The sequence below is a fragment of the Conger conger genome, chromosome 4 (genome assembly GCF_963514075.1).
Source record: "Conger conger chromosome 4, fConCon1.1, whole genome shotgun sequence".
NCBI classification, from domain to species: Eukaryota; Metazoa; Chordata; class Actinopteri; order Anguilliformes; family Congridae; genus Conger; species Conger conger.
Window position 1 is genome coordinate 50,408,916 of NC_083763.1, and position 25,120 is coordinate 50,434,035.

General features: G+C 38.6%; 2 protein-coding genes across 2 annotated transcripts in view; both read right to left on the reverse strand.

Annotated features, from left to right (window-relative positions):
- The window catches only part of tmx3b (thioredoxin related transmembrane protein 3b), a 36,595-nt gene extending 35,625 nt beyond the window's left edge, over positions 1-970 (reverse strand). Inside the window, exons 1-2 of the mRNA XM_061240545.1 lie at positions 891-970; positions 549-600 (exon numbers count right to left, since the gene is read on the reverse strand). Coding sequence (XP_061096529.1) covers positions 549-600; positions 891-924 — 86 coding nt within the window. The 5' untranslated portion in view covers positions 925-970. The remainder of the gene's footprint in view (positions 1-548; positions 601-890) is intronic.
- Positions 971-3,175: 2,205 nt separating this feature from the next.
- LOC133127023 (PX domain-containing protein 1-like) lies at positions 3,176-20,052 on the reverse strand. Its single transcript, XM_061239614.1, has 5 exons — positions 19,071-20,052; positions 8,752-8,843; positions 8,211-8,328; positions 7,043-7,154; positions 3,176-6,302 (listed from the first exon to the last, which is right to left on the reverse strand). The coding sequence occupies exons 1-5, from the start codon at positions 19,324-19,326 to the stop codon at positions 6,182-6,184; spliced, it is 699 nt and encodes a 232-aa protein (XP_061095598.1). The 5' UTR covers positions 19,327-20,052; the 3' UTR covers positions 3,176-6,181.
- Between the last annotated feature and the right edge of the window lie 5,068 nt (positions 20,053-25,120).

Genomic DNA, 25,120 nt, shown 5'->3' on the forward strand with positions numbered 1-25,120 from the left:
CAAGTTACCACCAGTGAAAACAAGTTGAAAAGCCTTTTTATTGGCACAGTCTAAAGACACATTTTTTATATTTATATTATTTGATAATGATGAAAGTAAACTGACAAAAAAAAAATGGCTCCGCTTCACTTTATCAGAGAAGAAATCAAATTAATAAAAATAAAACTTATTAATTGACCACTGTGGACTTTAATGATGTACAATGAGTGTGTACTGATGTTTGAAGCTGTGACACCATATACATAAGTTTCTGTTTCAATCAGTATACATTTGAGCCTGAATTAATACAAGGAATTTATTATATAGCTCAGGGTTGCAAATAAAAAAATTGTTAGTGACAAGCGGGATGAAGGGCATGGAGGTGCTCTACACAAGTTGTAGGCAATAGTTTAACATTCCCTGCTTGTATTGGATAAATAAAACAAAACGCATGCTGTTAATACTAATCTCAGTATAGCACAGAAGCCATGAAAGGACAGACAATTAAACAGTAAATCTTATTAGCCACAATTTAACGTTATAGTAACAATTCAGTATTGTTCACTTACGTGTCATCGAGATCTTCAACCAATGCAAAGACCGCTGAGCTTAACAAAATCACTGCATTAAAAGACAAACGTGTGATAAATATTCAAGTTGCACGCATTGTCAATTATTTAAGATATAAGTTAACAAAAAAACCTTAGCTTGCCAGCTAGCTAGGTTCTGCAATTACTGGCTAGCTCGCGAGCTAGACAGCATTCAACCTCGTGAAATACCAGCCGAACACAAAGGCAATACAATGAATGAACAGCAGAAAGATACATGTACGGACACACAGGACGTACAGTTGATGGCTCGGGAATAAACTGACAGAAATAAAAAATAATAAAAGTCCCAGCGAACGCTACCTGCACAAACCAATGTGGATTTCACTTCTGCCATCTTTCCGAGTGGAAACACCAAGCAGGAAATACAGAAAGTAAAAGCAACCGCCGTGAGCATGCGCCGAAAAACGTTTAACAGGAAGACAATTTTAAAATCAGGAAAGAGGCCATTCAGCTTATAATAAAAAGTTATCGACTAGATACATTAATTAAGTTTGAAATGCATTGTATAAGAAATTACGAAAATGACGCCTCAATAACCTTCCATAATAGAATGGCGTCATTAATTGTCGCCAAAGTTAATCCATATAACGGTATCAGCTTATGCTCGTTTATCATAGGCTACCTAGGCATACTGTGTTGTAGGCATAGCGGTACGCAGTGGTGAATTTGTACGTGCCCCCATTACAGTATGAAGTAATTATTTAACAATTGAAGGATTAGGACCATTGGACGTCAACAGAGAAATTATTCATACAAAAAAATGGCCCAACCTCCTTAACATATCTGCTAACACTAGTGCATCAATCGAAGTAACCTGAATCAATGCCTACAAAGCAGTCAAACTGAACGGCCTCCCTGTTTCATTCATGCCAATGTCGGAGCAGTCACCCGAGATGGCTGCAGTAAGGACCCGGTTGCCAGGAGACCTTCAAAGCTTTGGTGGTCATCTCTGTGGTCACTTATAATACTGCTGTTACATCCTTAAGCAGGGTTTTGCTTGCCCTAGCAAGCCACAGGGTTTACTGGTTTTTGTTTTTACATTACATCCAAGAACCAGGTAAATGAGTTAACTGTACTGCCCTAAATTATTAGTCTGAGTAACAAAAAAATCTCTGGATATCTTTACTGGGATGTTTTCAAATTGCCATTCGGGGTTGTAGCTGGAGGGTGGAGAGGCATTCTGGAATCCTACTCGTAAATTGCATTGATGAAATCATTTTAAATAATAAATGATTGCCTTTTAATTGAAGTGAAAAGACGTGTGCAAAAGGAGGAAAGACAACATAGATGCAGCATTGAAAATACAGCATAGAGGGATGGATGCATGTCAAAAGCTGAATCACTGAGCCAGGTGGTGTGAACATGAGATTTTAATGTTGTTATTTCATAAATGTCATTGATTGCATTACTTAATCTCTTTCATTCCTAAAATGCCTGTGTACCAATAAACATACGTAGAAGAAACCTGCTCTAGCATAGTATAGTAATAGAGATGCTGTACAATGCTGTTATTTGCTGACATTTGTTCAGTACATGAATACTTATGATGGGTTGATTCATTTATTTATTTATTTTTAAATTGAGAAAATAACTGGATCAGGCATAATAGCAATTTAGTTTTCTGTGGCCTACTGAGAAAGATAAATTGCATTTTTTTTAATTGAAGGATCATTCCAATCACATCATTAAAGTAACATTTTGCATACTGTGTGATTTGGTTTCATCATAACAAACTTCCTTTTAAAACATCAGGACAATGAATCCTTTTTGAAAATGTGTTTCTTATGTTTTGTACATTATATTGTTCCTGTGTGTGCAAGTGTGTGTGCGCACCTCTGTGTGTGTGTGTGTGTGTGTGTGTGTGTGTGTGTGTGTAAGATCCTCAATGGACAAAGAGTCTCACAATAAGCTGGCAGTTTTAATTAACTGCTTAACCCACTCGTGTCAAACTCTAGTCCTGGAGGGCCACAGTGTCTTGCTGGTTTATGGGGGTGTTCTCAGCATCAGTTATAAGCAAAAGAGTCATCACACATTGTTCTTAAGGCCTTAATTGGCAGCTGATTGAAACGAAACCACAAAGGCCTGTAGACATTGTGGCCCCCTGGAAATTTACTTTGACACCCCTGGCTTAACCTGTCACAGAGTAAGAAGCGCTGGAAATTGAATTTCTCAGTTTTACATAATATAATTAACCACAAGATGGCAGTATTGCCTTAACAGGATCATGTAGCTCTTAATAATATTCAACTGTTCCATCTAACCGAAAAGCATTTTATTAAAGGTAGGGTTTCGGTTGTGTTTTATTCACATATTTTTGATAAATGAGAAATCACTTAATTCAACACCATTCTAACCTGCCTACAGAGTGACTAATGGAAGAGTTCTACCATAGCTCCAATTTGATTTCTTTCTGATTGTGAGTGATTTAGTGACACAGGACACAAACAAGAAGTAGAGGAATTTAAAACCATTTTCTAGCTACTAGTTCTGGCATTGCTTGAATGCCTATAAAATGGTTCAAATATTTAGAATACTGTGGCATATCTGAGCAGTTGAGGGAGGATTCAATGATACGACAACAAGCATTTGTTTTATTAGAATGTACTTTTAATAGATATGTTACACACTAATGGTTCACAAAATTATTGAGCAGTTGTATTTATACAAGTAATAATACTGAACTGAAATGCTTTACATGTCTGTCATACAGTGTGTTAAAATGGTACGTGTCAAAGTCCATTCTGTCTACACACAGTCATCCCTTAAATTACCGAATATTGCAACAAGCTTGCAATGCAATGTTTCTGGCGCAGAAACATTGATTCTAGACAACGTCGTCTTAGAAGATAAAGGCTTTTTGTTTTGAAGTCATCAGTAAGGTAACTACAAAAATAAATATCTTTGACATTATATTAAATTACAATTTTAGTATAAAATCTCATTTCAGTCCATTTATTCTATTAACCTATTAATAACTGTAAGCTTGTGTGGTCTAGGGCTCAACATCTAAATCCATTGTGCTGGATTTCAGTTTGATAAGTCACACCGATATACACTACCAGAAGTCAGGTTTGACTTTGATTATAATGTATTTTATATTGAAAATCAAAGTCGTATCTGAAAACTGGCGTGTGTCAGTGTGACCTTTGGCATGACTAGCTGACAGTAACAGTGGATAGAGAAACTTGAAAAAGACCTAATTCTTCAAGCAGAATTTAGCAGCATGTCTAGGGATCCTCAGGAAATTTCCACTGGGATATCACCTTCAACCGCAGAACATGAAGACAACAGACAGTATTTAATTTCAATTCCACACAAGTTACCCAAATGGATTTTTCAAATAACACTTTAACACATATACTGGGAGCCTCTTGATTCTCTTCTCAGTCGCCTGCCAAAAAGGAAGGAGTAATCTGTGGAAAAAACAGGAATGTTTTCACATGGAAAGAGAGCAGCTCTTTCTCATGAGTGAGGAATAGACATGACTGCTTTACTAAACAGACTAAGCGAGGACAGGCAAGGGGGTCCAGTGCCAAGTTTCTGAGTGTACATTGCTTTGATAGAGGCGGTTTCTTCAGAAGGAAGCCCCGCTCAGCACAGAAATGGAGCAAAAACGGCAGTTGGGGTACAGACTTTGAGCAGACGCTTTGTGTAGGCCTCAACCACCAAGAATCTTTCAATGAAAAATAAGTCACAATAGTCCAGTAAGAACCTGCCTCAACCCACCACAAACTGCCATGTCAGATGGGCCATGTGGCTGTCCAACTAATACTTCATCATCTTTTAATTTCTTGTATTAATCAGCAGGGCTTATATTCAACCTGCCCATATTGTCCTTTGTCCTTAACTCTGTAACTATGTAAACATATTCTTGGAATTATCATTTGTTTATTCAATACATTTCCATACCATTGTAGCATTGTGCTGCTGAATCCGTAATGTGGTTACAGAAAACACGTCATACTCGTTTAAATTTTATGGTCGAAGGACACGGACAAACCAAAAATGGACTGAACCGCCCCAATCACACTGACAATTGTACTTGTCATTATTGCATTCACATACCGAAAAGCTCGCTTTTAGTTTTTTTTGCAAATGAAACAATTTACCTATGTACTCATTTGCCAGCCAAAATGGACATGTGCTTTCCACAGATAAAGAAGCAGCTTGTCCTTATAGAACTGGGGTATGTGTATCGACCCTACACTGGCACTGCAGACAGCTTTCTTGGCCAAAGCCTTAAAGGAAGCTTTTGCATAATCAGCCAGTTCTCACAAAAGCTAAATTCCCATTCAGCTCCCACTATAGATGTAGAAGAAGCAGGGCTTTCACAAGAAAACAAAAATCTCACATAATACTTATCAGAATAAGGCAGCGCATTTTTTTGGCTTTAAATTGAGCATTCCGATTCAGAAGTTTTTTTTCTGTGTGTGAATTAGTCTTCTCTATTTGCAAGACGGCGAAGTAGAACAGCACCGCCTTGAGTCACCTGACAGACAGGAACCCAAGAAATCTCTTGTTATTGGCACTCTTGTGTAGAGAATTCCCAGGCTGGACAGGGAATGTTTTTTGTGCTGCAAGTGAAAACAGGACTGACGGGATTATTGTGAGAAGCCAGATATCCCAACGCTGTTCTGATATTCGTTCACACCATGTTGGTGGTACTTGGCACTGGTGGATATAGGTTTTAGGATTTTGTCCCTCTGGAGGATCAACCCACACTCCCAACAGCATTTGGGATCCCACACACTCCGCCGGAACATACTGTATTACATTTTCAAGACAGAAAGGAGAATCCAGAGGAAGACAGACCCAACAGTGTGGGATCACTTGATGTACTACATTTCTAATAATCCCTTCTCCAATTTGCGCTACAAAGCTTTTTTTTTGTCATTGTAGGAGGCATCACATTAAATAAAATGTGAACTATAATTAATTGGTGCACAAAACAAACCCAGGTAGTTTTTTTTTACATTAAACCAAATATAAAATTTTTGTTGAAACAAAACAGGTAAGCAAGTGACTCACCCAGTATGTTCTCCCACCCATGTCTAAACTGATACTGCAAATAGGCACTTGAAGAGCAGATTAACAGAAACACACACTGGAGCCTGAAGTCATGATGCGGTAAAGAGCTACAGTACAAGGCTACATCCTGCCCCTTCATTTGCCCAAACGTATTCAACAAGAAGCCAGTGACTGGCCCAAAGGCAATGTGAGGCCACTGGTTTTGTTCCAGATGATAACATTGGCACTGCTTTCCATACATGCTTGTGTGTGTGCACGTCTATGTATGTTTGCATGAGTCGATGACCAGATGAGGCACGTTGGCTATGGAGAAAAAGATGTTGGGGACTCATCCGTATTGTTGAGAGGATAGGCAGAGCTTAGTGACTCAGGGTTGGTGTCACAGACTACAATCTCCACACAGCCCTGGATGTCCAGAATGCCTCTCCACCCTCTAGCTACAACCCCCGAATGGCAAGCAACGCAATGGCAGCAAGGTTGGCAAGGTATAGCAGCTGGGATCGGCAGCTGGACTGAGCATGTGCACAGCTGGACCTTTTTCTATGCAGGTGAGGGTGTGGCCCTCACTCCAAGATGTCTGTCTCAAAGGGTACGAGGTGGTAATAAGACAAGTTGGTTACATAGGCCTCTGGGTCATCATCACTGTTGTTGGGCTCAGTTAGAAACTCATCGCCATTTTCAAATCTGTGGAGAAACAATACAGAAATGTACTGACTACATTGGACACAGAAACCTGAGCCTAAAATGGCATTCACTGTCTGACATATTAACTAAAAACAAGTGAAAAGCACCAAATTATCAAGACACTCTTGAATAGCAGAATTCATAGCACGAAAAGGCCTAAACAAACAACAGTGAGATGCCATGAAGCATCGGTGACATTCTGAATTTCTTTTGAGAATGCACTGTGAGTGCTCCCCCTGACTTCCTGTTCACACCCAGGGAAGGAAATGCAGCTCTGAGCCACTTCCTGCAAACGAGGGGACCCTGGGTTCACACTGAATTCCATGAATGCCAACCACACACAACATGCCATTTTATGTTGTATTCCTGAAGTATTAAATGTCATCAGGATTTTCAGGCAAAATCTACATCAATTAATTTGAATGAAAGGAACAGAAAAAAACATGAGCAGCAGATTGGATGAGCAGCATGGTGTATTGACAACACAGCTAGAACCCGGGAGTTGTATGTTCAGAAACCCAGTTGGAAACCACGGTTGTATATTTGAGCAAAGTCAAGTATCTAATGTGGTTCAAAATTCGAAATGAAATATAAATAACTGAGGGTATAGTGTAAAATCAGCTACAGAAAAGTATGTGCAATGTCCAGGATAACATTTCTCTTTAACAAATAATTTTGTATATTCATGAGCAGCTATCAAATCACTCACTCATAATGGCGGAGAGGTACACATAACTTACACGTGTTCAGCTGAGTCTGTGGATGAGGGTCTCTCTTTTTCATGTGGCAGACTTTCATCATATACAATGGTCTCAGTGTTAGCCAGACAGAAGCCGTTTGATCTCATGATCTCTGTGAAAACACATGTGAAATCCAGAGATTATACATAATACATATCATATATTATACATTATACAGATTTATACAGCCAATATCTACATATAATGTAATCACTCCATTGTAAAAGGCAATGCGAATGCTAACCATACTACTGGAAAGCCAACACGAATGAACAGATAACATTCAGAATCCTTCAGCATAAATAACACACTGCATTTATACACTACAGCGTATACAGTATATATACACTCACTGAGCACTTTATTATACTTTTTTATTATTATTATTGGTTTTCCACATTGTGTATTGTCTTCTGCATACCACTGTTGTAATGTGTGGTTATTTGCATTACTGTCACCTTCCTGTCAGCTTTGACCAGTCTGGCCCTTCTCTTCTGACCTCTCTCATTAACAATGCGTCTTTGCCCGCAGAACTGCTGCTCACTGGATGTTTTTTGTTTTTCGCACCATTCTTTGCAAACTATAGAGACTGTTGTACATGACAATCCCAGCATATCTTTTCTGAGATACTCAAACCACCCTGTCTGGCACCAAAAATCATTATACGGTCAAAGTCACTGGACCTCTTGACCATGTCTTTTTGCTTTTATGCATTGAGCTGCTGCCACATGATTGGCTGATTATTTGCATTACATGCTGGTGTACAGGTCTACCTAATAAAGTGCTCACTGAGTGTATATCAAACTGACCTTTTGTTATTTCCTTAGGTGTATTCTATACAGGTCTATTACATACACATGCTGTTTATTTATTGTGCTCTCGTATATGTTTTACATATACGAGAGAATGCAACTGAAATACAATTATTCTATACATATACTAGCGTTCAAAAGTTTGAGGTCACTTTGTCTTTTTCCTGCTTTAATATTGTATTTTCTCTGTTTGTAATCAATCAATTCATACCTGGTCAAAGCTCAGAGTCAGGGTTTCACCATGTAGTAATTACAGCACTGTTTATATGCAGTGCACTTGTTATTTCTGTAACATGTATGTTGGTACATTTTAGAATGATAATGTAAAGACAGAGGCAAACAGAGCTTGAACATGCCTGATATCTTCACTGGACTCTGGAAGCATGGCTGGATCTTGTGAACATTGTTGTTTTTTAGCACCTGATCCAATGGTGATCTCTCAAAAAACGTCAGAACCACCTCCGACCTGGAAAACTAAGCACCACAAAAGGATATCACAGTAAAAGAATTATGTTTATAACAGACTTTAATGCATACATGCTGTACATGGTTAGAGAATACACAGAATGCAATGTGCAGAGTGCATGTTCTTTTTAAGGTATACTTTATTGGCATAATTTTTGTCTTGGACTAAAAAGAAAAATCACTGCACCTTTTCTTTCAAACTACTTAAACGCTATGCAGACACAGAATGTACAGTAGTCAATGTGTGTCCATCCAGGACTGTAACCAAACTGTCTGTATAATACAGAATAATCCAAGTGCGTTTATGCTTGTACATGTGTGTGAGTATACCTGTGTGTGAGCGTGTGCAGGTGTGTGTGAGAGGGCCTGTGTGGGTATGCCTCTGTGTTTGTGTCTTTATACAAATATGAAAAGTACAGCTGAGGCACCCACCTTCCAGGGCATGTTGATAGCATTTTTCAGCAGTCTCTCCACTTCATTCAGCCTGACTTCAGTGTCATTGGCTTCTTTAATCTTCACCAATCCTGTGGAACCATACGTGCACAAACCAGAAATCAATCTATTCTTGTTGTTTGCCTATTTCAATTTATTTAACATTCAACAGTCCTTATCTTACACAAGAACAAATCCATCTTCCTGAAACATTTTTGTCAATTGCCTATAGTCAACAGCCTTCAAAAGACAGCCTTTTTTACATCAACATCAAAAGCTTTCAAGCAATTCAAAAAGGTCATAAATATCATGACTTCAAATACCTTGTGACACAAAGCCTTTGTTCCAAAATGCAGACTATGAGACCATGAACATATCTTTGTGCTACACAAAGCCAGAGAGAGAGGTAGTCACTCTTCACACTATAGCATGGCACTCAGCCATCACTGGTCATTAATGCTGTTTCTATCTGGGTCCAAAGGTCTCCAGCAAAGGTCAAAGTAATAGAGCTAAATTCATGGCAGCAATAATTGAAAAAAAAAAAAAAAAACAGTGTTGCAAGAAAAAAGAGGGCATAACAGGAAGGTCTGCAACAAAACAACCTTTTCTTTCACAATGTGTCCTGACCTTTCTTCTGTTCAATGCCTTTTAAAAAGCATTAAAGAGTTAGCTGTTTCACCATATAATAGCATCTTGAAGAGAGAGAACTAATGTAGTCAAACTGATCTCAAATGATAAAAAGTACTCACACCACTTTAGCTTATCAAAAAATATTATCATTTTTCATTTCCTGTATTTCAGGGAAGCAGATAACAGACTACGGTTTCAGAACGGCCAGCTTCTGGTCTTAATAAAGAGCTCGATTTAACAAGGCCCAACACACTAGCATCTTACAGAAACCCTGCATTGTAATGCGCTTTTTCCTCAATAGGTTGCATTTGGTTGCATGGCTAAAAGCTCCATTCTAAGTACACAAAAAAGGAATAAGCCATTATTTTCATATATGTGAAACACTTGGTATCAATATCAATAAAATACTTGCATTTATTGCATTCATTGGTAGCTAAGTCCTGTATCCACTGAAAAATGTTACTCAGTTAATTTGGTTATGGCCTTTTCTGACATTCACTGAATATGAAAATTGAATATAAACTACACTGAACCTTACTAGGCTTACTATATTTCCACCAAAGGAGAAGCAGAAGCAACCAAAGCTATGGTTGAGCAACAAAGCACATCATTTCACAAAATAAACTTCCCCAAATAACTGCTGAAAATGCTGTATGCATTTCTGTTGCAGTGGTAAGGTCATGTTCTCTAATGTAACCAAAGCCCACACGGAACCATATTTCAACCCGCTTGGCCAATGTCTGAGCTAGACAGCAAGGCTGATTTATCAAGCCTCATTAGATTACAATGGGTGGCAGTGGTGGAGGAGAAATTACATAATTTAATGACAAAACGAATTACATCTCCTGGATCCAGGGTGCTAAAGGAAACATGTGTTTCATATAGTAGGGTTGTTTCTAATTTAATTGAGTTTCCTTAACTTCATATATATATTTGGTTGTAAGATTAGTTGAATAATTTATACAACAGGCTAGACCGGGGCACAAACTAACGTGCTGTCATGTTGAAATATGGGGATTTTGTATAGTTGCATTTGCGCAAAAATTATGGGTTTGTTTTCATGTACTTCATTTTATTTTAGCAACCTGCTTCTTATGAGTGAGTGGCAGGACGATTTGAAAACTTAATCAAGAGTTAACAAATCTGTGTTTTAGCACCATGAAAGTAATGTTTTTTCACCAATGTTTTTCGATGAACTGATGATGTGTGAACTCCAAATATACATCATTTAAATGTTTTGTGGTTATATAAAGCAGTATAGTTTACCACATTTCACTAGCAAGCAAGACTGAGCCTTGCAGGAGTACAACTAGCACAGCCAGGCAGTCTTTTTATTTTTCTTCAGTCAAGAAAAGATGCGATAAATTACTTAAGGGGTTAAGGCTGGTTAATACTCAGTCGCTCAAATGAAATTGCAGAATGTTCATGAACATTATAATGTTGCCCGAAATTGACGATGGTTGTTGTCTAATTTCAAATATACTTCATTTATGAAGTATAAACCGAATGTTAGTATAAGCCAGTCTTCAGCTGGGATACCATAGTGCTGGTCTAGGGGAATTGAGAAATTCCCCACAATCTTAACGAATGATGATGGAGAGGTGCTTTTTTTATGATCGAGGTGTTCTGTCAGTAAATCAGACAATTGAACAATAAAAGTTATTTATGTTAATTTACAGTATAGTAGACCTTCAGCATCCATGGACTTGTAATTATTAGTTTGATGGTATTGTCTATACTTTGTTTAAATCAGTGAGCAGACTAGAAACGAAAGTAGTCAGGTGCAAAATCTTTTCACGTAGATTGATCCAGTGGTTTAATGTTCTTAGTAGGCTGGCTGCATGTAGGACTTTTTGTATCAGTAGCTATATGATATGGATGCATGACAGCGACAACGTTTACTATGTAGCTAGTTAGTACGGTAGGTCATTTATTTTGTCTGTGTGCTGTGTTTTGTGTATGTTCTGTTTACTTTATTATTATTTTTTATTAAGAAACAAGATGGATGTTTTAGAGAAACAAGTTGAGTTGTGCCTGCTTGAGCCAATACAATATATTTTTTTAATTAGTTTCTGATTTCCCCCCCATTTTTGTTTCATGGGGTTTCAATCGCTTATGTTAGTTGGGGAAACACCTCTACGACCCCATCCCCCAGCAGCCAGAAGTAGATCAACACGCCTTCTTCAAGCCGCATTGTCTCAAGCCCCATACCGTGATTCCGAGGCGATCAGGGTGTTGTTGTATGCAGCAATCCTCCCTGCAGAGTCCCTCGCCAATTATGCCCCCTCATGTGTCTTTGGCAGGACCCTGGTCCTCGGTGTGCAACTGCATCGAACTGATGCCTGCATCAAGGCCTTAGCCAAGCATCACCGTGGCACCACTCCGTACAATATTGCCTTTTTTCACAATAACACCAAAATATTTGCAATGTCTGCTACCAATTAACACATTACAAATTCCAAATTTGGCTCACACAGACATGAGACAGAGACTCATGGGTGGCTTAACAGGTGGACTTGGAGGTGCCCACTTGATTAGGGACTATCATCCCAGCCAACTGAAAATCTCCCATCCCGGGGCAGCAATACAGCCAACACTGCAATACAGTCTATGGGGCTCCTGGTCCAAGACTATACAGTAGTTGGGTTCCATCCTGTACATTACTGCATTTTCTTGTGAAAAAATCATGGGTGAGGTAGAGCTGGGGCACTGTATGAAACCATACGTGGGTGCAAGTACAAAGATGCAAGTGACTGTGCAAGAAAAACAAATCTCCAAATGATTCAGAGGTCATTACACTATTGCCACAGCATGTATCTCAACGGTCATCTCTGCTAATGGACCAGACAGCTCCATGTCACTGTGCACACTGGACAGACTGCACACTTGGTTAATGATTGATGTAAACCAATATAGAGTCAATGTTTAGCTGCACATCGGCTAACTCCTGTCACCTGCATGACAAATGTGAAGAACGGACGCGTCACCGCATGCGCATGAGCTGTTCGTGGAATGTGTGGCTCTAATGAGTTGCACAGAAGGCCACAGTTCCACTGGTACATTAAAGGTACAATAGGTAATTTCGGACTTCTAACAGTCAGGAGAGGAATAGCAGCAACAAACATCTCCAAACCACAACACTGTTTATCCCTCCCCCTTCTCTGTAAACCCGCTGATGTTGAAACAGCATTAGCTGTGGCAATTAGAACCAATTTTCAACCAATGAGCATGAATTATTGTACAGTCATATAATGTCGGGCCATCAACTGCATATTTTGAAATCCGAATTTCAGGAATATAAACACAGGCAGAGGGTGAGTCAATATGTCAGTGAGTCTTTTTCAATGATAGGAAGGGATTTGGTTTGTAACAATGTTTTAACACAGAAATCTTACCTATTGTACCTTTAAAGAAAACAAACGCACAAGCTATACACACAAAATGATGTAATCAATGCACACAATGAATATCATGCTAACAAATACACAAAAATAGCTTGCCAAACTGCCTAGGGGTGTCACTTCATCTTCCACTATAAAGTGTTTTCAAGTAGTATCTAGCCTTAAATTATTGAAGTGTAACACTGCAAAGGAAACATAGGGCCTTTTGCGATGATTTCAAGATTTTCAGCACATATAACGCATTCTGCCCAGGAAACATGCATCATATGTATCAAACTGACACACAGGGCTAGGACCGCAGTATGCGTGTGATCTAGGCGAGTTATCGCAAGGTGAGCTTCTCTCTTTAATGCATACATATTTAAAGGTGGATCGCACAAATAAAGGGTGGCTGTTTATGTATTCCATTGAATTGACTAAATTTCATGCAATTGCCGCCTTTTGCACTACGACTTTAATGTACGTAAATCTGGCCCATAGTCTTAAAGAATAATACAATCATGCTCTACCATCATGTTCTGTAAACAGTCATACATACAGTAAAAACACCTTCAGTTTTTGAAGATAAACCTACAGGTGTAGTTACTAATATTTAATGTTGCAGATATTGTTTTCTAGACTTTTATGAATATACTACAGTGGTACTACAGTCCTACATGAAAGGGACAGCACCATCGTTCACCTGCCAATTCCTGGTATTCTTATTAATTTAAGAAGGCCTCTGAGCATTTTTGGTGTGGCTACATCATTTCAGATCTGGAAATCCGCCATCAGATTTGAGTATATGCATGTTATTACAGAGATTTGCACACATTACAGTGGCACTTCATTTCTCTGATGTCTGGTATTTGATTAACACATTTCAGCTGAAGTCCCAGGCTCCAGTAACTCAGATCTTGTGAGCTGAATTTCAAGTGCAGCCCTGTGTATTTCCTTGCCACTACACAAATTTCTTCACCATTGATTACTTTCTTCAATCACGCTCTAGTCCTTCGTGAATCGGTTTCGAATCAGTCCAGACCTTTACTTTCATTACGAGAAAAATCATTTATCTAAGAGGAAATGTCAGACATTCCCAGTCCCTGGCGTAATTAGTTCAGAAGCGATTAAGCAATACCACAAATTAGTTTACAATTACCATGGCACCACGCCCAACTCTGAGCTATGAGCTGTTAGATACAGACTTCCTCCAACCAATTATTCTCCCTGTGGTGGTGGAGAGCAGGACAACAACAAACTTGGTCAGTGAGTGCAATTTGTCAAAAAGCCATGTAAATGCTTAAAATCTAAAATAACATTCGAATGCATTGAATTAGCATAGCTTTATTATCTATCTAAATCGCATTCTGCCCAAGGATAAAATAGCATCTCAGTGGTTTTAGCCCAGATTTTTCAGGTGAAATTCAGGGCTATCTCATTCTGACCTCCAGTTATCCTAAAGAAGTCTCTTATTCCTGGTAACGACTAAACAAAGGATATCAATGTTTATCATAGCTATAGAGCGACCACACTACTACACAACAGGTCATATGGCAATGCATAGACACTGTCAATGAAGATTGCTACTTGTCCTTGCTACTTACAAAAATCTAAATACAGCAAATGGGAAAACGCCGATTGTATCAACATTATCATACGCAGACTAAATAACCCCAGGACTAAAGGAGATCGAAAATCTTATCAGTTAAAAAGCTGGGTTGTTCGCTCCACTGAATGTGCTGAGTTACTTGTCATAAACCCCTGGATTTCAACACAGAAAATGGCTGTTTAATGTTAAATGTTTAATAATAAAAGGCTGCACATTTGATTTTCATTGATACAAAAAAGATAAATCAGTTGGTGTCCCTGAATGCCACTTCATACTTGTGCTTGGGCAATACACTGTTGAATGTAAAGGGAATATAATTTTTTTGCTTTAGCTTGCATTTTCTTCACATTCTGTGTATGTCTTGTTCAAGTTCAGGTTGCACAATACAATGTCATAACAACGTATTGAGCCGATTCCAGTGATAAGCTGATCGATTGTAAATGCTTAAAATCTAAAATAACATTCGAATGCATTGAATTAGCATAGCTTTATTATCTATCTAAATCGCATTCTGCCCAAGGATAAAATAGCATCTCAGTGGTTTTAGCCCAGATTTTTCAGGTGAAATTCAGGGCTATCTCATTCTGACCTCCAGTTATCCTAAAGAAGTCTCTTATTCCTGGTAACGACTAAACAAAGGATATCAATGTTTATCATAGCTATAGAGCGACCAACTTATACATTTCCAAAAAGGCCATCAGCAGATCTCTACAAACTATCATAAATTCCAGGCATTGTTCTGTCCTTTGGTACTGCAAATGAGGCAATCAAAAAATGTATCCTAAATTATTAATATGTCATGCTATTAAAGCCCATTGTGTTCTACCTTTCAGTGATTGTGAGTATGTTTTAATAAATCAACTCTTTGTAGAAAGAACCTTGAATTATTTATTCATTAACCCTGGCATTAGGGGTACACCAATGGAGAATGTATAGGCCAGTTCTGAAGTCTGATCTGTCAATACCAATGTTGTTTCCATATTTGAAAGGATTTATTTCAAATGCAAAAGTTGCAGTGACATAGATAGGCCTTGCGGATAAGAGTTACCCCCTAATAACTATAGTACAAGCAAATTGATCAAATCCTACATTAATGTCTTGTACAGGAGGAGCATTTAACCCAGGCAGTTACACAGTAATAGTAAAAGTGAAAGAATTGTATTTACCCTGTTTATCATAAACATGATCGATGGACACACTGTTTTACTGAAAGACTTTCAAATACATCTAGTTCCTTTTAGTATCGTCTCAGCAGTACAGTAACATCGTATTATCTGACCCTTGTTAATCTAGCAGCACAGTGGCGTCAATGCATTTTCCCTACTACACAACAGGTCATATGGCAATGCATAGACACTGTCAATGAAGATTGCTACTTGTCCTTGCTACTTAAAAAAAATCTAAATACAGCAAATGGGAAAACGCCGATTGTATCAACATTATCATACGCAGACTAAATAACCCCAGGACTAAAGGAGATCGAAAATCTTATCAGTTAAAAAGCTGGGTTGTTCGCTCCACTGAATGTGCTGAGTTACTTGTCATAAACCCCTGGATTTCAACACAGAAAATGGCTGTTTAATGTTAAATGTTTAATAATAAAAGGCTGCACATTTGATTTTCATTGATACAAAAAAGATAAATCAGTTGGTGTCCCTGAATGCCACTTCATACTTGTGCTTGGGCAATACACTGTTGAATGTAAAGGGAATATCATTTTTTTGCTTTAGCTTGCATTTTCTTCACATTCTGTGTATGTCTTGTTCAAGTTCAGGTTGCACAATACAATGTCATAACAACGTATTGAGCCGATTCCAGTGATAAGCTGATCGATCGGTGCATCCCTAAATAATATGATTTCATATTCAGTGGGTTGCATCGATTCACATCAATCAATTGCACAGATGGTGCCTCGGAATGTTTTTCAATGCTTGTAAAACGAATAGCAGGCATGTTCCTGCCGTTAGTCATCTACTGATGCATAAGCCTGCTCTAACAACACATACTGTCACTACAAAGCCAACACGAACAACACAAATACTCCAGCAATTTTCTACCTCCAATCAGTCTCAATGTTTAACTCCCTGGGGTAAATTTATGCTCATTTACCAAAATAGGTGCTTTATTAGAATTTGTCTGTATGACATATGATGCAATACGTGGGAGAAGGTATCTGCTATGCAAATAGCTTATCAAATTTATCTTGAGCCTTTCCTATGCGTCTGTTTCATAGTTACAGTATGTTTGTGGCTTACAAACTTGTTATCCTCCAGCTCAGCAGTAAAACCACTCAGTGAACGTTCAGCTGATGTTCATTCTCAGCTCACCCGCCAAGAGGGCGTACCACTGAGGAGGGAAGGGAGCTAAATTTACGCTGGGTCTTTAATCCAAACTGATGTGTTGGCCTCACCAAATGACATCAGTTCCAAACTGTCCCGTTTCCTTGGTACTGCACAGAAACAGGAAAAACAAGCTGCCCCAAAAGCAGAGGCAAGAAAACAGCAAATCTTCATCCACTAACTTTTTTATCTCATTTTTATCTCATTTTATCTCATCATTACTGTGTGTAAATTATATATTTTATCCATTATCCATGAGGGAGAAAAAACAGACACAAACAGACAAGAAGGACATAAGCTATTGCCACCCTGGACCAAGTAGGGGCAAGAGCTAAATCCATATTTCAATCAGTATCTTAAACTATTAAACAGACTCGTGGCACAATCCACAAGGCAGATGAGGTGTATCAAGACACCAGACATGCAGCCAGAAACGACTGCTGCTTCCTTGCTTGTGTCACTCCCATTAGCTAGCATGGTGTTTAGCTGCATGGAAACAGCTTTGACTGTATTGTTTGGAGCAGAGAACGCTTGAAGCTGTTGCATTTGTTGCACATTTCAAGATAAGGAATTCCTGCTAGTCAGTGGCTATGCCAACACTGATGTAAAAAAAAAGAAAGCATGTGTAACCCTAAAGTAGACTAAGTATCATGCTGCCCTTTTACCCCTAAATCATAATCTTATAGTAACTGCTTTTATTAGCTGAGCTCTGAACACAGACCTACTGAATAAGTACACATATGGACCTCAGGACAATATTTCCTGTGGGCCATGTTATAGGAGTCTGCATGGAATGCATGCTGACACTAAAACCTGGACAAACCCAGCAGCAATTCACTGCCTACTGAATTAAACCATAGCTACAGGGTACAATGTGTTAATGTAACTCTGTAAGAAGAGGGATCAAATGTGTCATTTATCAAAGGAAAATCTGAATACTGAGATCTCAGTACTTTTTACTGTATTGTTAAGTACATTCAATATTTCTCTTTACTCAGATAAAGCAGATATCCTATATATTTAGCCTATATGATGTTGCTAATATTCCGTTATATTTGCTGCCAATTGAGCTTCAGTACATTTTTACCATGAGTGAATATATGAAATGAACGTGATACAGCAGTTTTTGGGGACACTTTCAAATGCCATGGTGTAGAACAGATGACCACATTAATTGTTATATTCTTCAACTTGAGCAAGAATTACAAAACCTCTCTAGTATTTTTCTTTTGTGTAGGTAACAAAGATAGGTCATTAGTCAAAGGCTTGACTTGCAGGACAGTATGTGCTCAAATATGGACTGGGATGTTCTGGGATGATAACAAAATAAATTACTCACTACAAAACAGCAATTAGTCTGAGCTGTCATCCTTCAAATCAGGAAACCAGTGCCACAGTGTGAAAAAAACATTAAGCATTTTATTTTTCCTTTTGTTGTTTCCATATAAGGGGCGTAATCCGTCCTAAAAGAATTTGCGGAAGCTATACTGTATCAAACCGAGCATTATCACCATGCCATCAGAGCGTTTTTGAAAGGAGATTAAAGCCGGAATTGGACGTGTACAGCTCTGAAGTTCCGTAATAATGCGACAGAGGGCGACATACTATCCTTCTGCAGAAGTTCTCTCAACTTTTGACTGGAACTCTCTGAACTATAAATACACGCTATACCGGAATAGAATAGAGGTAAGCTAATGTTATTGTGAGATGTTTTGTCGTCAGTGGAAAACATAAAGCCAAATCCAAAGCAGCTGAATAGCCATCGTGTTATGGGCATTGAAGAGGACCTACAAAATAAAGTCTTGGTTTTTATCGTTCTTTTTGTTTTCGAAGTATCTTAAAAATATGCCTAAATAAATAATAAAAAGTCTTAGCTCATAAAATCTGATTAGGCCTACTGAAAAATAGTAAGGATAGCCTATGTATAAAATCTTGTATTTAAAATCGTGTGAACATTTTGAACTGAATTAAGATGGACCTATGTTTGATAGGAGACTATGACCTGCAATATTTGACCTAAATTGACGTCATAGAAATTCTGATTTTAATCGCCTATTCAATAGGCAACACACACTGTAATAAATGACACCCCTGTAAGGTAAATTACAGATTAAAGTTAACAGATTAACCAATAATATTACGTGTTATAGACATGTAATTAATAATATAATGTTATATATTTAGTGCATTAATTATAAGGTGGTAATCAGAACACTACATTTCTCGAACTCAAACCTGCTTTATCAATGCATGAGTTCCAAGTTGCTGACTTTGGTTGCACGTGCCATCATGGATTGACCACAAAATTAAGATATTCAATATTCTGAGCATATTGATACATACTATAACACATGCACAAACCTTCAATCAGGGGTGACTTCGTGAGGTCTCTTCTGTCCTCGGGAAACGATTCCACAAGCCTCTTGAACAACCTTCCCAAATCAGAATAACTCCGGTGCAGGTATAAAATGTTTCTGTCCGACCACTCGGTCCTGATTTCAAAGAACTCCTCTTCTTCGCCTCGCTGGCTGATAATCAGCCGCCGGATCCCGTTCACCCAACAATCTTTGACAAACATGTTCACCAGCGACGTGCCTTCGAAAACCGCCGATGCCATTCCTGAGCATTCAGTCCAACATTCTTGTGCGAGGAGCTTGGGCGCTCCTGACTGTCAAGTTTTCTCGGTAAACTAAAAAGCCGTGCACTCCCCGAAAGAGAAATGCCCTGGTTATTGACGTTATTTATTCCAAATGTACAGCAGAAACGCTAATGAACTACGGTGTTCCTCCTTTTAACTTTTGCTTTCTTATAGCGGTTCTGAAACGTCCTAAATTATTAAAAGTCGTCGGTGTCTCCTATTCAGTCCAGCGCATACGCAATTTTAAACGTGGCACTGACAGCCTCCACTTTGAGAAAGGGCTGGGACAAGAAAATAACAAAACATGCCAAGCCGCACTCAACTAGCTACGTACTGGATAGGACGTGACCGTTAGTGAGTCATTTTCACAAATAAGCGATAGAAATTGAACAACAATACGAATGCATGATATATTGTAAAAATCCACTGAAACTAAAAGAATAGACTGACATAGCTATAGGCTCATCTGATCGCGTTTTCGCTTTTTAACGTCATATTTACCCGAAGTTGTCTTTCCGATCTTGATCCGCTCAGTGTTAAGAATAGCTTAGGCTACTCCTCGACGAACTCTTGCATATCATGAAAAACAATTACCTAAATAACAATAAGCTTATATCAAGTTTTTGCAAGCCATTGGAGATGCATCCCATTTCCGGAGACAATGTACAAGTGTAAGCTACGTGTCCTCTTGCTTATAGCCTTTAGCTTTCCTTGTGCAAGTTGTCTGATTCCCCTCCCTCTTCCTCAACGCGACTGGACGCTATGCAATGAATGCTACTTTCTTTAATGTAGCTACTCCCTATCATTGACGGTGCCTGTGCCAAGAGGCCTATATCATATATCAAACTTTATGTCAAGGGAATATAATTCCTTTTCTTAAGTAGCCACATCTCCAACGTTAGAAAGTAGAAATAGAATTTTCATGAACACCACAATACGCAGACCTAATTCAGGGAAATGATCTAGCGGGTCCTTGCATGTTTTTGACATCAGCCACCTCAGACATTTCGTAGCTCCTCTTTTGTATATACAAGATGATCTGTAGGATACAATACAATTCATACTTCTGCAGAACAAAAGCATTAGCCTCATGCAGTTAGCCACATGTTTGTCAGTGAAACATTGTGTTATGAAATAAGGTTTTGTAGTTATCATTTTGTTATTGAAGGGAATGTAACGTTACAGTATGGAGCCTATCCCTGACCTCATACTTTTAAAGTAGCCTATATTTTTTCCATATTGTTTTTACAAAGAATTATACATCCATCTTGCTACTTTCCAAATACTACCTTACTATATTTAGTATATGAATATTATTAGTCTGAATGTGAAGGCTATTTAAATTTAAAGCATTTTGTTGTTGTGGTCATGTGATCATGTCTTCTCTAATAATAGCATATTTTCCCTATCTTATCCACTCTAAATGACAACTTGAAAGCTACCTAATCCAACAGTCATCATGCTGTGATGTTCTATAAGGTTTTTTATTTTTTTAATTGACAAAACCAAACACACACAAACCAAATCTATTCACATATGGACCATTGGTTTTGCTTTCAGAACTCAATAGCCTATAGGCTACTGTTCAGTTCCTCCTCCTGTGGCGGAAAGTTCTTATTTCTGCACTGCTTATTTTAAATGAAACCTGGTATTTTAATTCCAATTTTTAATTGTTTGGTTAAAGAAAACAAATCTTTAAAAATTATCATTATAAAATTATAATTTGCTAAGAACATATGCTTCATCAGTCTGAAGACCAAGACATGTCAATAAAGTTTGGATGGCCCCAACCACATCGAACTATGGTAAACAATATGGCAGCACGCAGGTATCACACAGTGAATCAGCACATATCACAGCTACGCATAAATTATTTGTCAAAATGTTCTTTTCTATCACATGCAGTGTTTCAGCAGGCACTCCAAGCTGCCTCCTTCTTTTCATTTTCACTTTTTCCAGTAGCTCTGCTGCTATCTGTATCTTGTACACTTTTTGAGTCATATTGTAACAACTGGAATTGAGTCAAAGCACTTTACAGTGATGAGGGGGAAACTTGCCTCAACCACAACCAATCATGAGATCATGTATTCTCTCATCTTTTCCCTATCTTATCTACTCTTACTCAAAACTTGAAAGCCAAATAATCCAAGAGTCATCATACTGTGCTGGAATTACAAATACAAATGTTGTTCCACAACCTTCAGACAAGTATATACCTAGTTTGGATGTCATACTAAGTTTTTAAATGTTCAATCCTGTCTCTGTACCTTATGAATGAAGACAGTGTACGCTTGCATAGATTGTTTTACAGAACAACTTTCTATTTAATCTTTTCTTGCTACTGGGATTTAGCTGGACCACTTCACAATGGGAATTGTGCTGTACCATGCCCAAGGGCGCAATAGCAGTGCTCAGCTACTGGACTTCATAGCAGTTACATACAGTATATAGAGCTGTCTCCAGTGCTGACACTAACATTGGTGTGTGGTATGTGAGTGTGGTAAGTTCTCATTAAATCACAGACTAGTTAGGTCATCCTTGGTTGTTCAGAGGACATGCAAAATTCCCCTCTGCCGGATGATCTGTTACACACACATTATGGACTGTGTTTCATCGGGTCCTGGCTGCTTTATGGATACACTCAGGCATTTTGTTGTGTTAGTGCTGTGTCTGGGGTACAGTTTATATTGACCATATATTTCCAAGCTAAGTAATACGAAGTAAAGTACACCCCCATGACAATGACCATTCTATATTGCAGGGCTTCTCAAGGTTGAAGGAAAGATGTGAATTGTTTTGCCAGTGGAACAGCTGTGTCACAGCAGTGTGGCATGGTTTTAGTTAGAGGCACAACATGTTAATCAGAGGATGTTCCTAAATTCCTGTTTTCCCAAATTAATCTATTTTAAAAAGCTATGGCCCCTGACATTCAGAAGTAATAGGACTCGTCAGTGGAGCAAATAATTAGTCCAATTAAATACTGACAAGCAGAAGCAGAATGAGGCACTGTGGCTGTCGAGGAGATTTTATCAGTCATCAGGAATTTAAACTGGATGTGAGCATTTGGGGGTGTGTGATATTGTCTGCCTGACTGCACTCAAAATAGAATATTGCCTGGGCTCAAATCATGACTATCAGTTAAATAGTGACCATTGACCAAAGACATAGTGCAGTAGCTGAGAGGTTGATAAACTATTCACACAATTCAATTTGCGATTTAATCAAGCACAGCACTTTGACACACAGGAAGTTATCGTCTGTGCAATAAACATAATTTTGGAAGCCCTTTTCACCATATTGACGACAACCATGCATCCATGCAGAGAAGTTATCTCCTCCAGTCTTCATTGTTAATTAAGCATGCTGTCTGCTGCATATTTCTGTTGCTCACCCCCTCACCTCTCTCTCTCTCTCTCTCTCTCACACACACACACACACACACACACATACACACATGTGCACACACATACACAAAATTAGGAATAGGAGGTCGCTCTGAGGATCCAGTCAAAATGATGCCAAGCCATGTCCACACAAAGTATTCATCCTTCTGATCGTATTTGTGAGGAGAGCCAAGTTGTTTTGTGTGTAATGACCCATGGACAATTACACCACTGTAATGCCTTACCCATGACATTATAAGTACCATCCGAGTCATCACAGCAAGGTCCTGCACAATGATTTTATGAGAGCCCTAACCTTATTGTAGAATAATATATCATAATGAACTGTAATGGACCGTAACTCTCATGACTTGGATGACGGCTGAAGGAAGAAACTGGCAATTATTATTTCATTTTCATTTAACTAGCAATTGCCATTTTACAGATACAGCATTAAATATACACTCAGTGAACACTTTTTAAAATGTATAATTCTGCTCTCTGAAACGCATTTCTCCAGTCAAATCTTAAGGAGACGCCCATTGTTTGCCAACAGGATATTTACATATTAGGTTACATCTTGCTAGCAAGATATTACACGTTTTCTTGTGTAATGTAATGAAATATCCCATATCCCTGACCTAGCTGATGTCTTTTTGGCCGCCCTCATTTTACTGTATCCGACACGTTTTCACAAATTGAATGCTTGCCACTTTGGACAGTCAGTGAGACTGCCTACTGCCAGCCTACTGTCCGTATGCTATGTAATGTCATCTAGCTAACGTTACTACCTGCACACGATAACTTTGCTGAACATAACAGCCTCATTTTCGTTTAGTATGATCTATGTTAGCATTGTGTCTCCCCATGTTAAGTCTATGGACAATTCATCGTCAAAATTTAAATGTAATATCATTAGAAATAGCACATGTTTACACTTACTTAACGACATAATGTCGAGATTTTGTGTTGAGATACGTTGGATTTATTCTTTTTGTGCAAAAAAGGCAGAATTTTTTATTTTTTAGGGATATCCATAACACAGAAATGGTGCAACGTAGCTATACCAAAATCAGTAGTTGGCAAACCTGTTGGCTTTGTAGTAGACCTGCAAAATGCCATTGGGATTGGTTGTGAAATGACTGGTTGTGCCAATCAGGTGGCAGCAACTAAATGCATAAAAGCATCCAACATTTATAAAAATAGGTTCAGCTATTTTTCCCACCAAATGTCAGAATGGGGAAGAAATGTGATCTAAGTGACTTTGACCATGGAATGATTGTTTGTGCCAGAGAGGTAGTTTGAATATCTCAGAAACTGCTGATCTCCTGGCATTTTCACACACAACAGTCTTTGAGAGCCAGTGAGCAGCAGCTCTGCGGGCAAAAACGCCTTGTGAGAGGTCAGTGGAGAGAGGTCAGTGGAGAAAGGCCAGACTGGAAGGTGACAGCAACGCAAATAACGACACATTACAACAGTGGTATGCAGAAGAACATCTCTGAACACACAGTGCACCAAACCTCTTAAATGGATAGGCTACAGCAGCAGAATACCAATAATAAGTGGCTAATAAAATGCTCACTGAGTGTATAGTGAGCGCTATAATGTCTGTATGTATATTTAGATATAGAATGTACAAGAAATAGCTTCACAAGGACAGTCAGTCAATAGCCATTTTCTTGAGCTCATTCTCCATGTGTAGTAATATGCAAGAACATGGTCTAATAAAGGTCAATACAGTATTGGCATATACATGAAATAAACAGCAAGCACATCCCTTTAAAGAATGCCAGACAAGTTTATTAAGCCCAGAAAGCCTTTAATATTTTAACAGAAGAAGCAGTGTTGTCCCAAAGGTCAATGCAGAATAAATCTACCCTATCGTACTATTGTCTGTCCAGTAGGTTGGCCCTCTTCTGCAACACCTCTTCATTGTCAGTGAAGAAACATTCACTTTACAAGGGTACCAAAAAGTACACAGGAAACATAAGGATGAAATTGACAATGAGCAAGCGGTGACATTATACAAATGACAGTGGAGCTGACAGAGCAAGGACTTGAATGAGAAGTAAGCAATCCTGTTGAAGGTACAGAAATCAAACCTTATTGCTGTCTTATTGCTAATATATTTCTGAGACACTGACTTTGTCTAAACAGTTTACAGATGCAATGTGTTGAAGTTGCAGCGCACTCTCGCGTCGATGAAGCGGTCACATCTCTGTCATTTCACCGCCGTTGTTTTGATTTGAAGGCACAGGGGACCGGGGAATGTGTCCACTCAGGTGCTTATAATGCGGCTGTGCACAGACTGGAACATAAAAACCTCCGCTTTAATAGCCTAATTATTCCAAGTTAACAGAGGAGGTGCCTGATGCATAAAGAATCTTGGA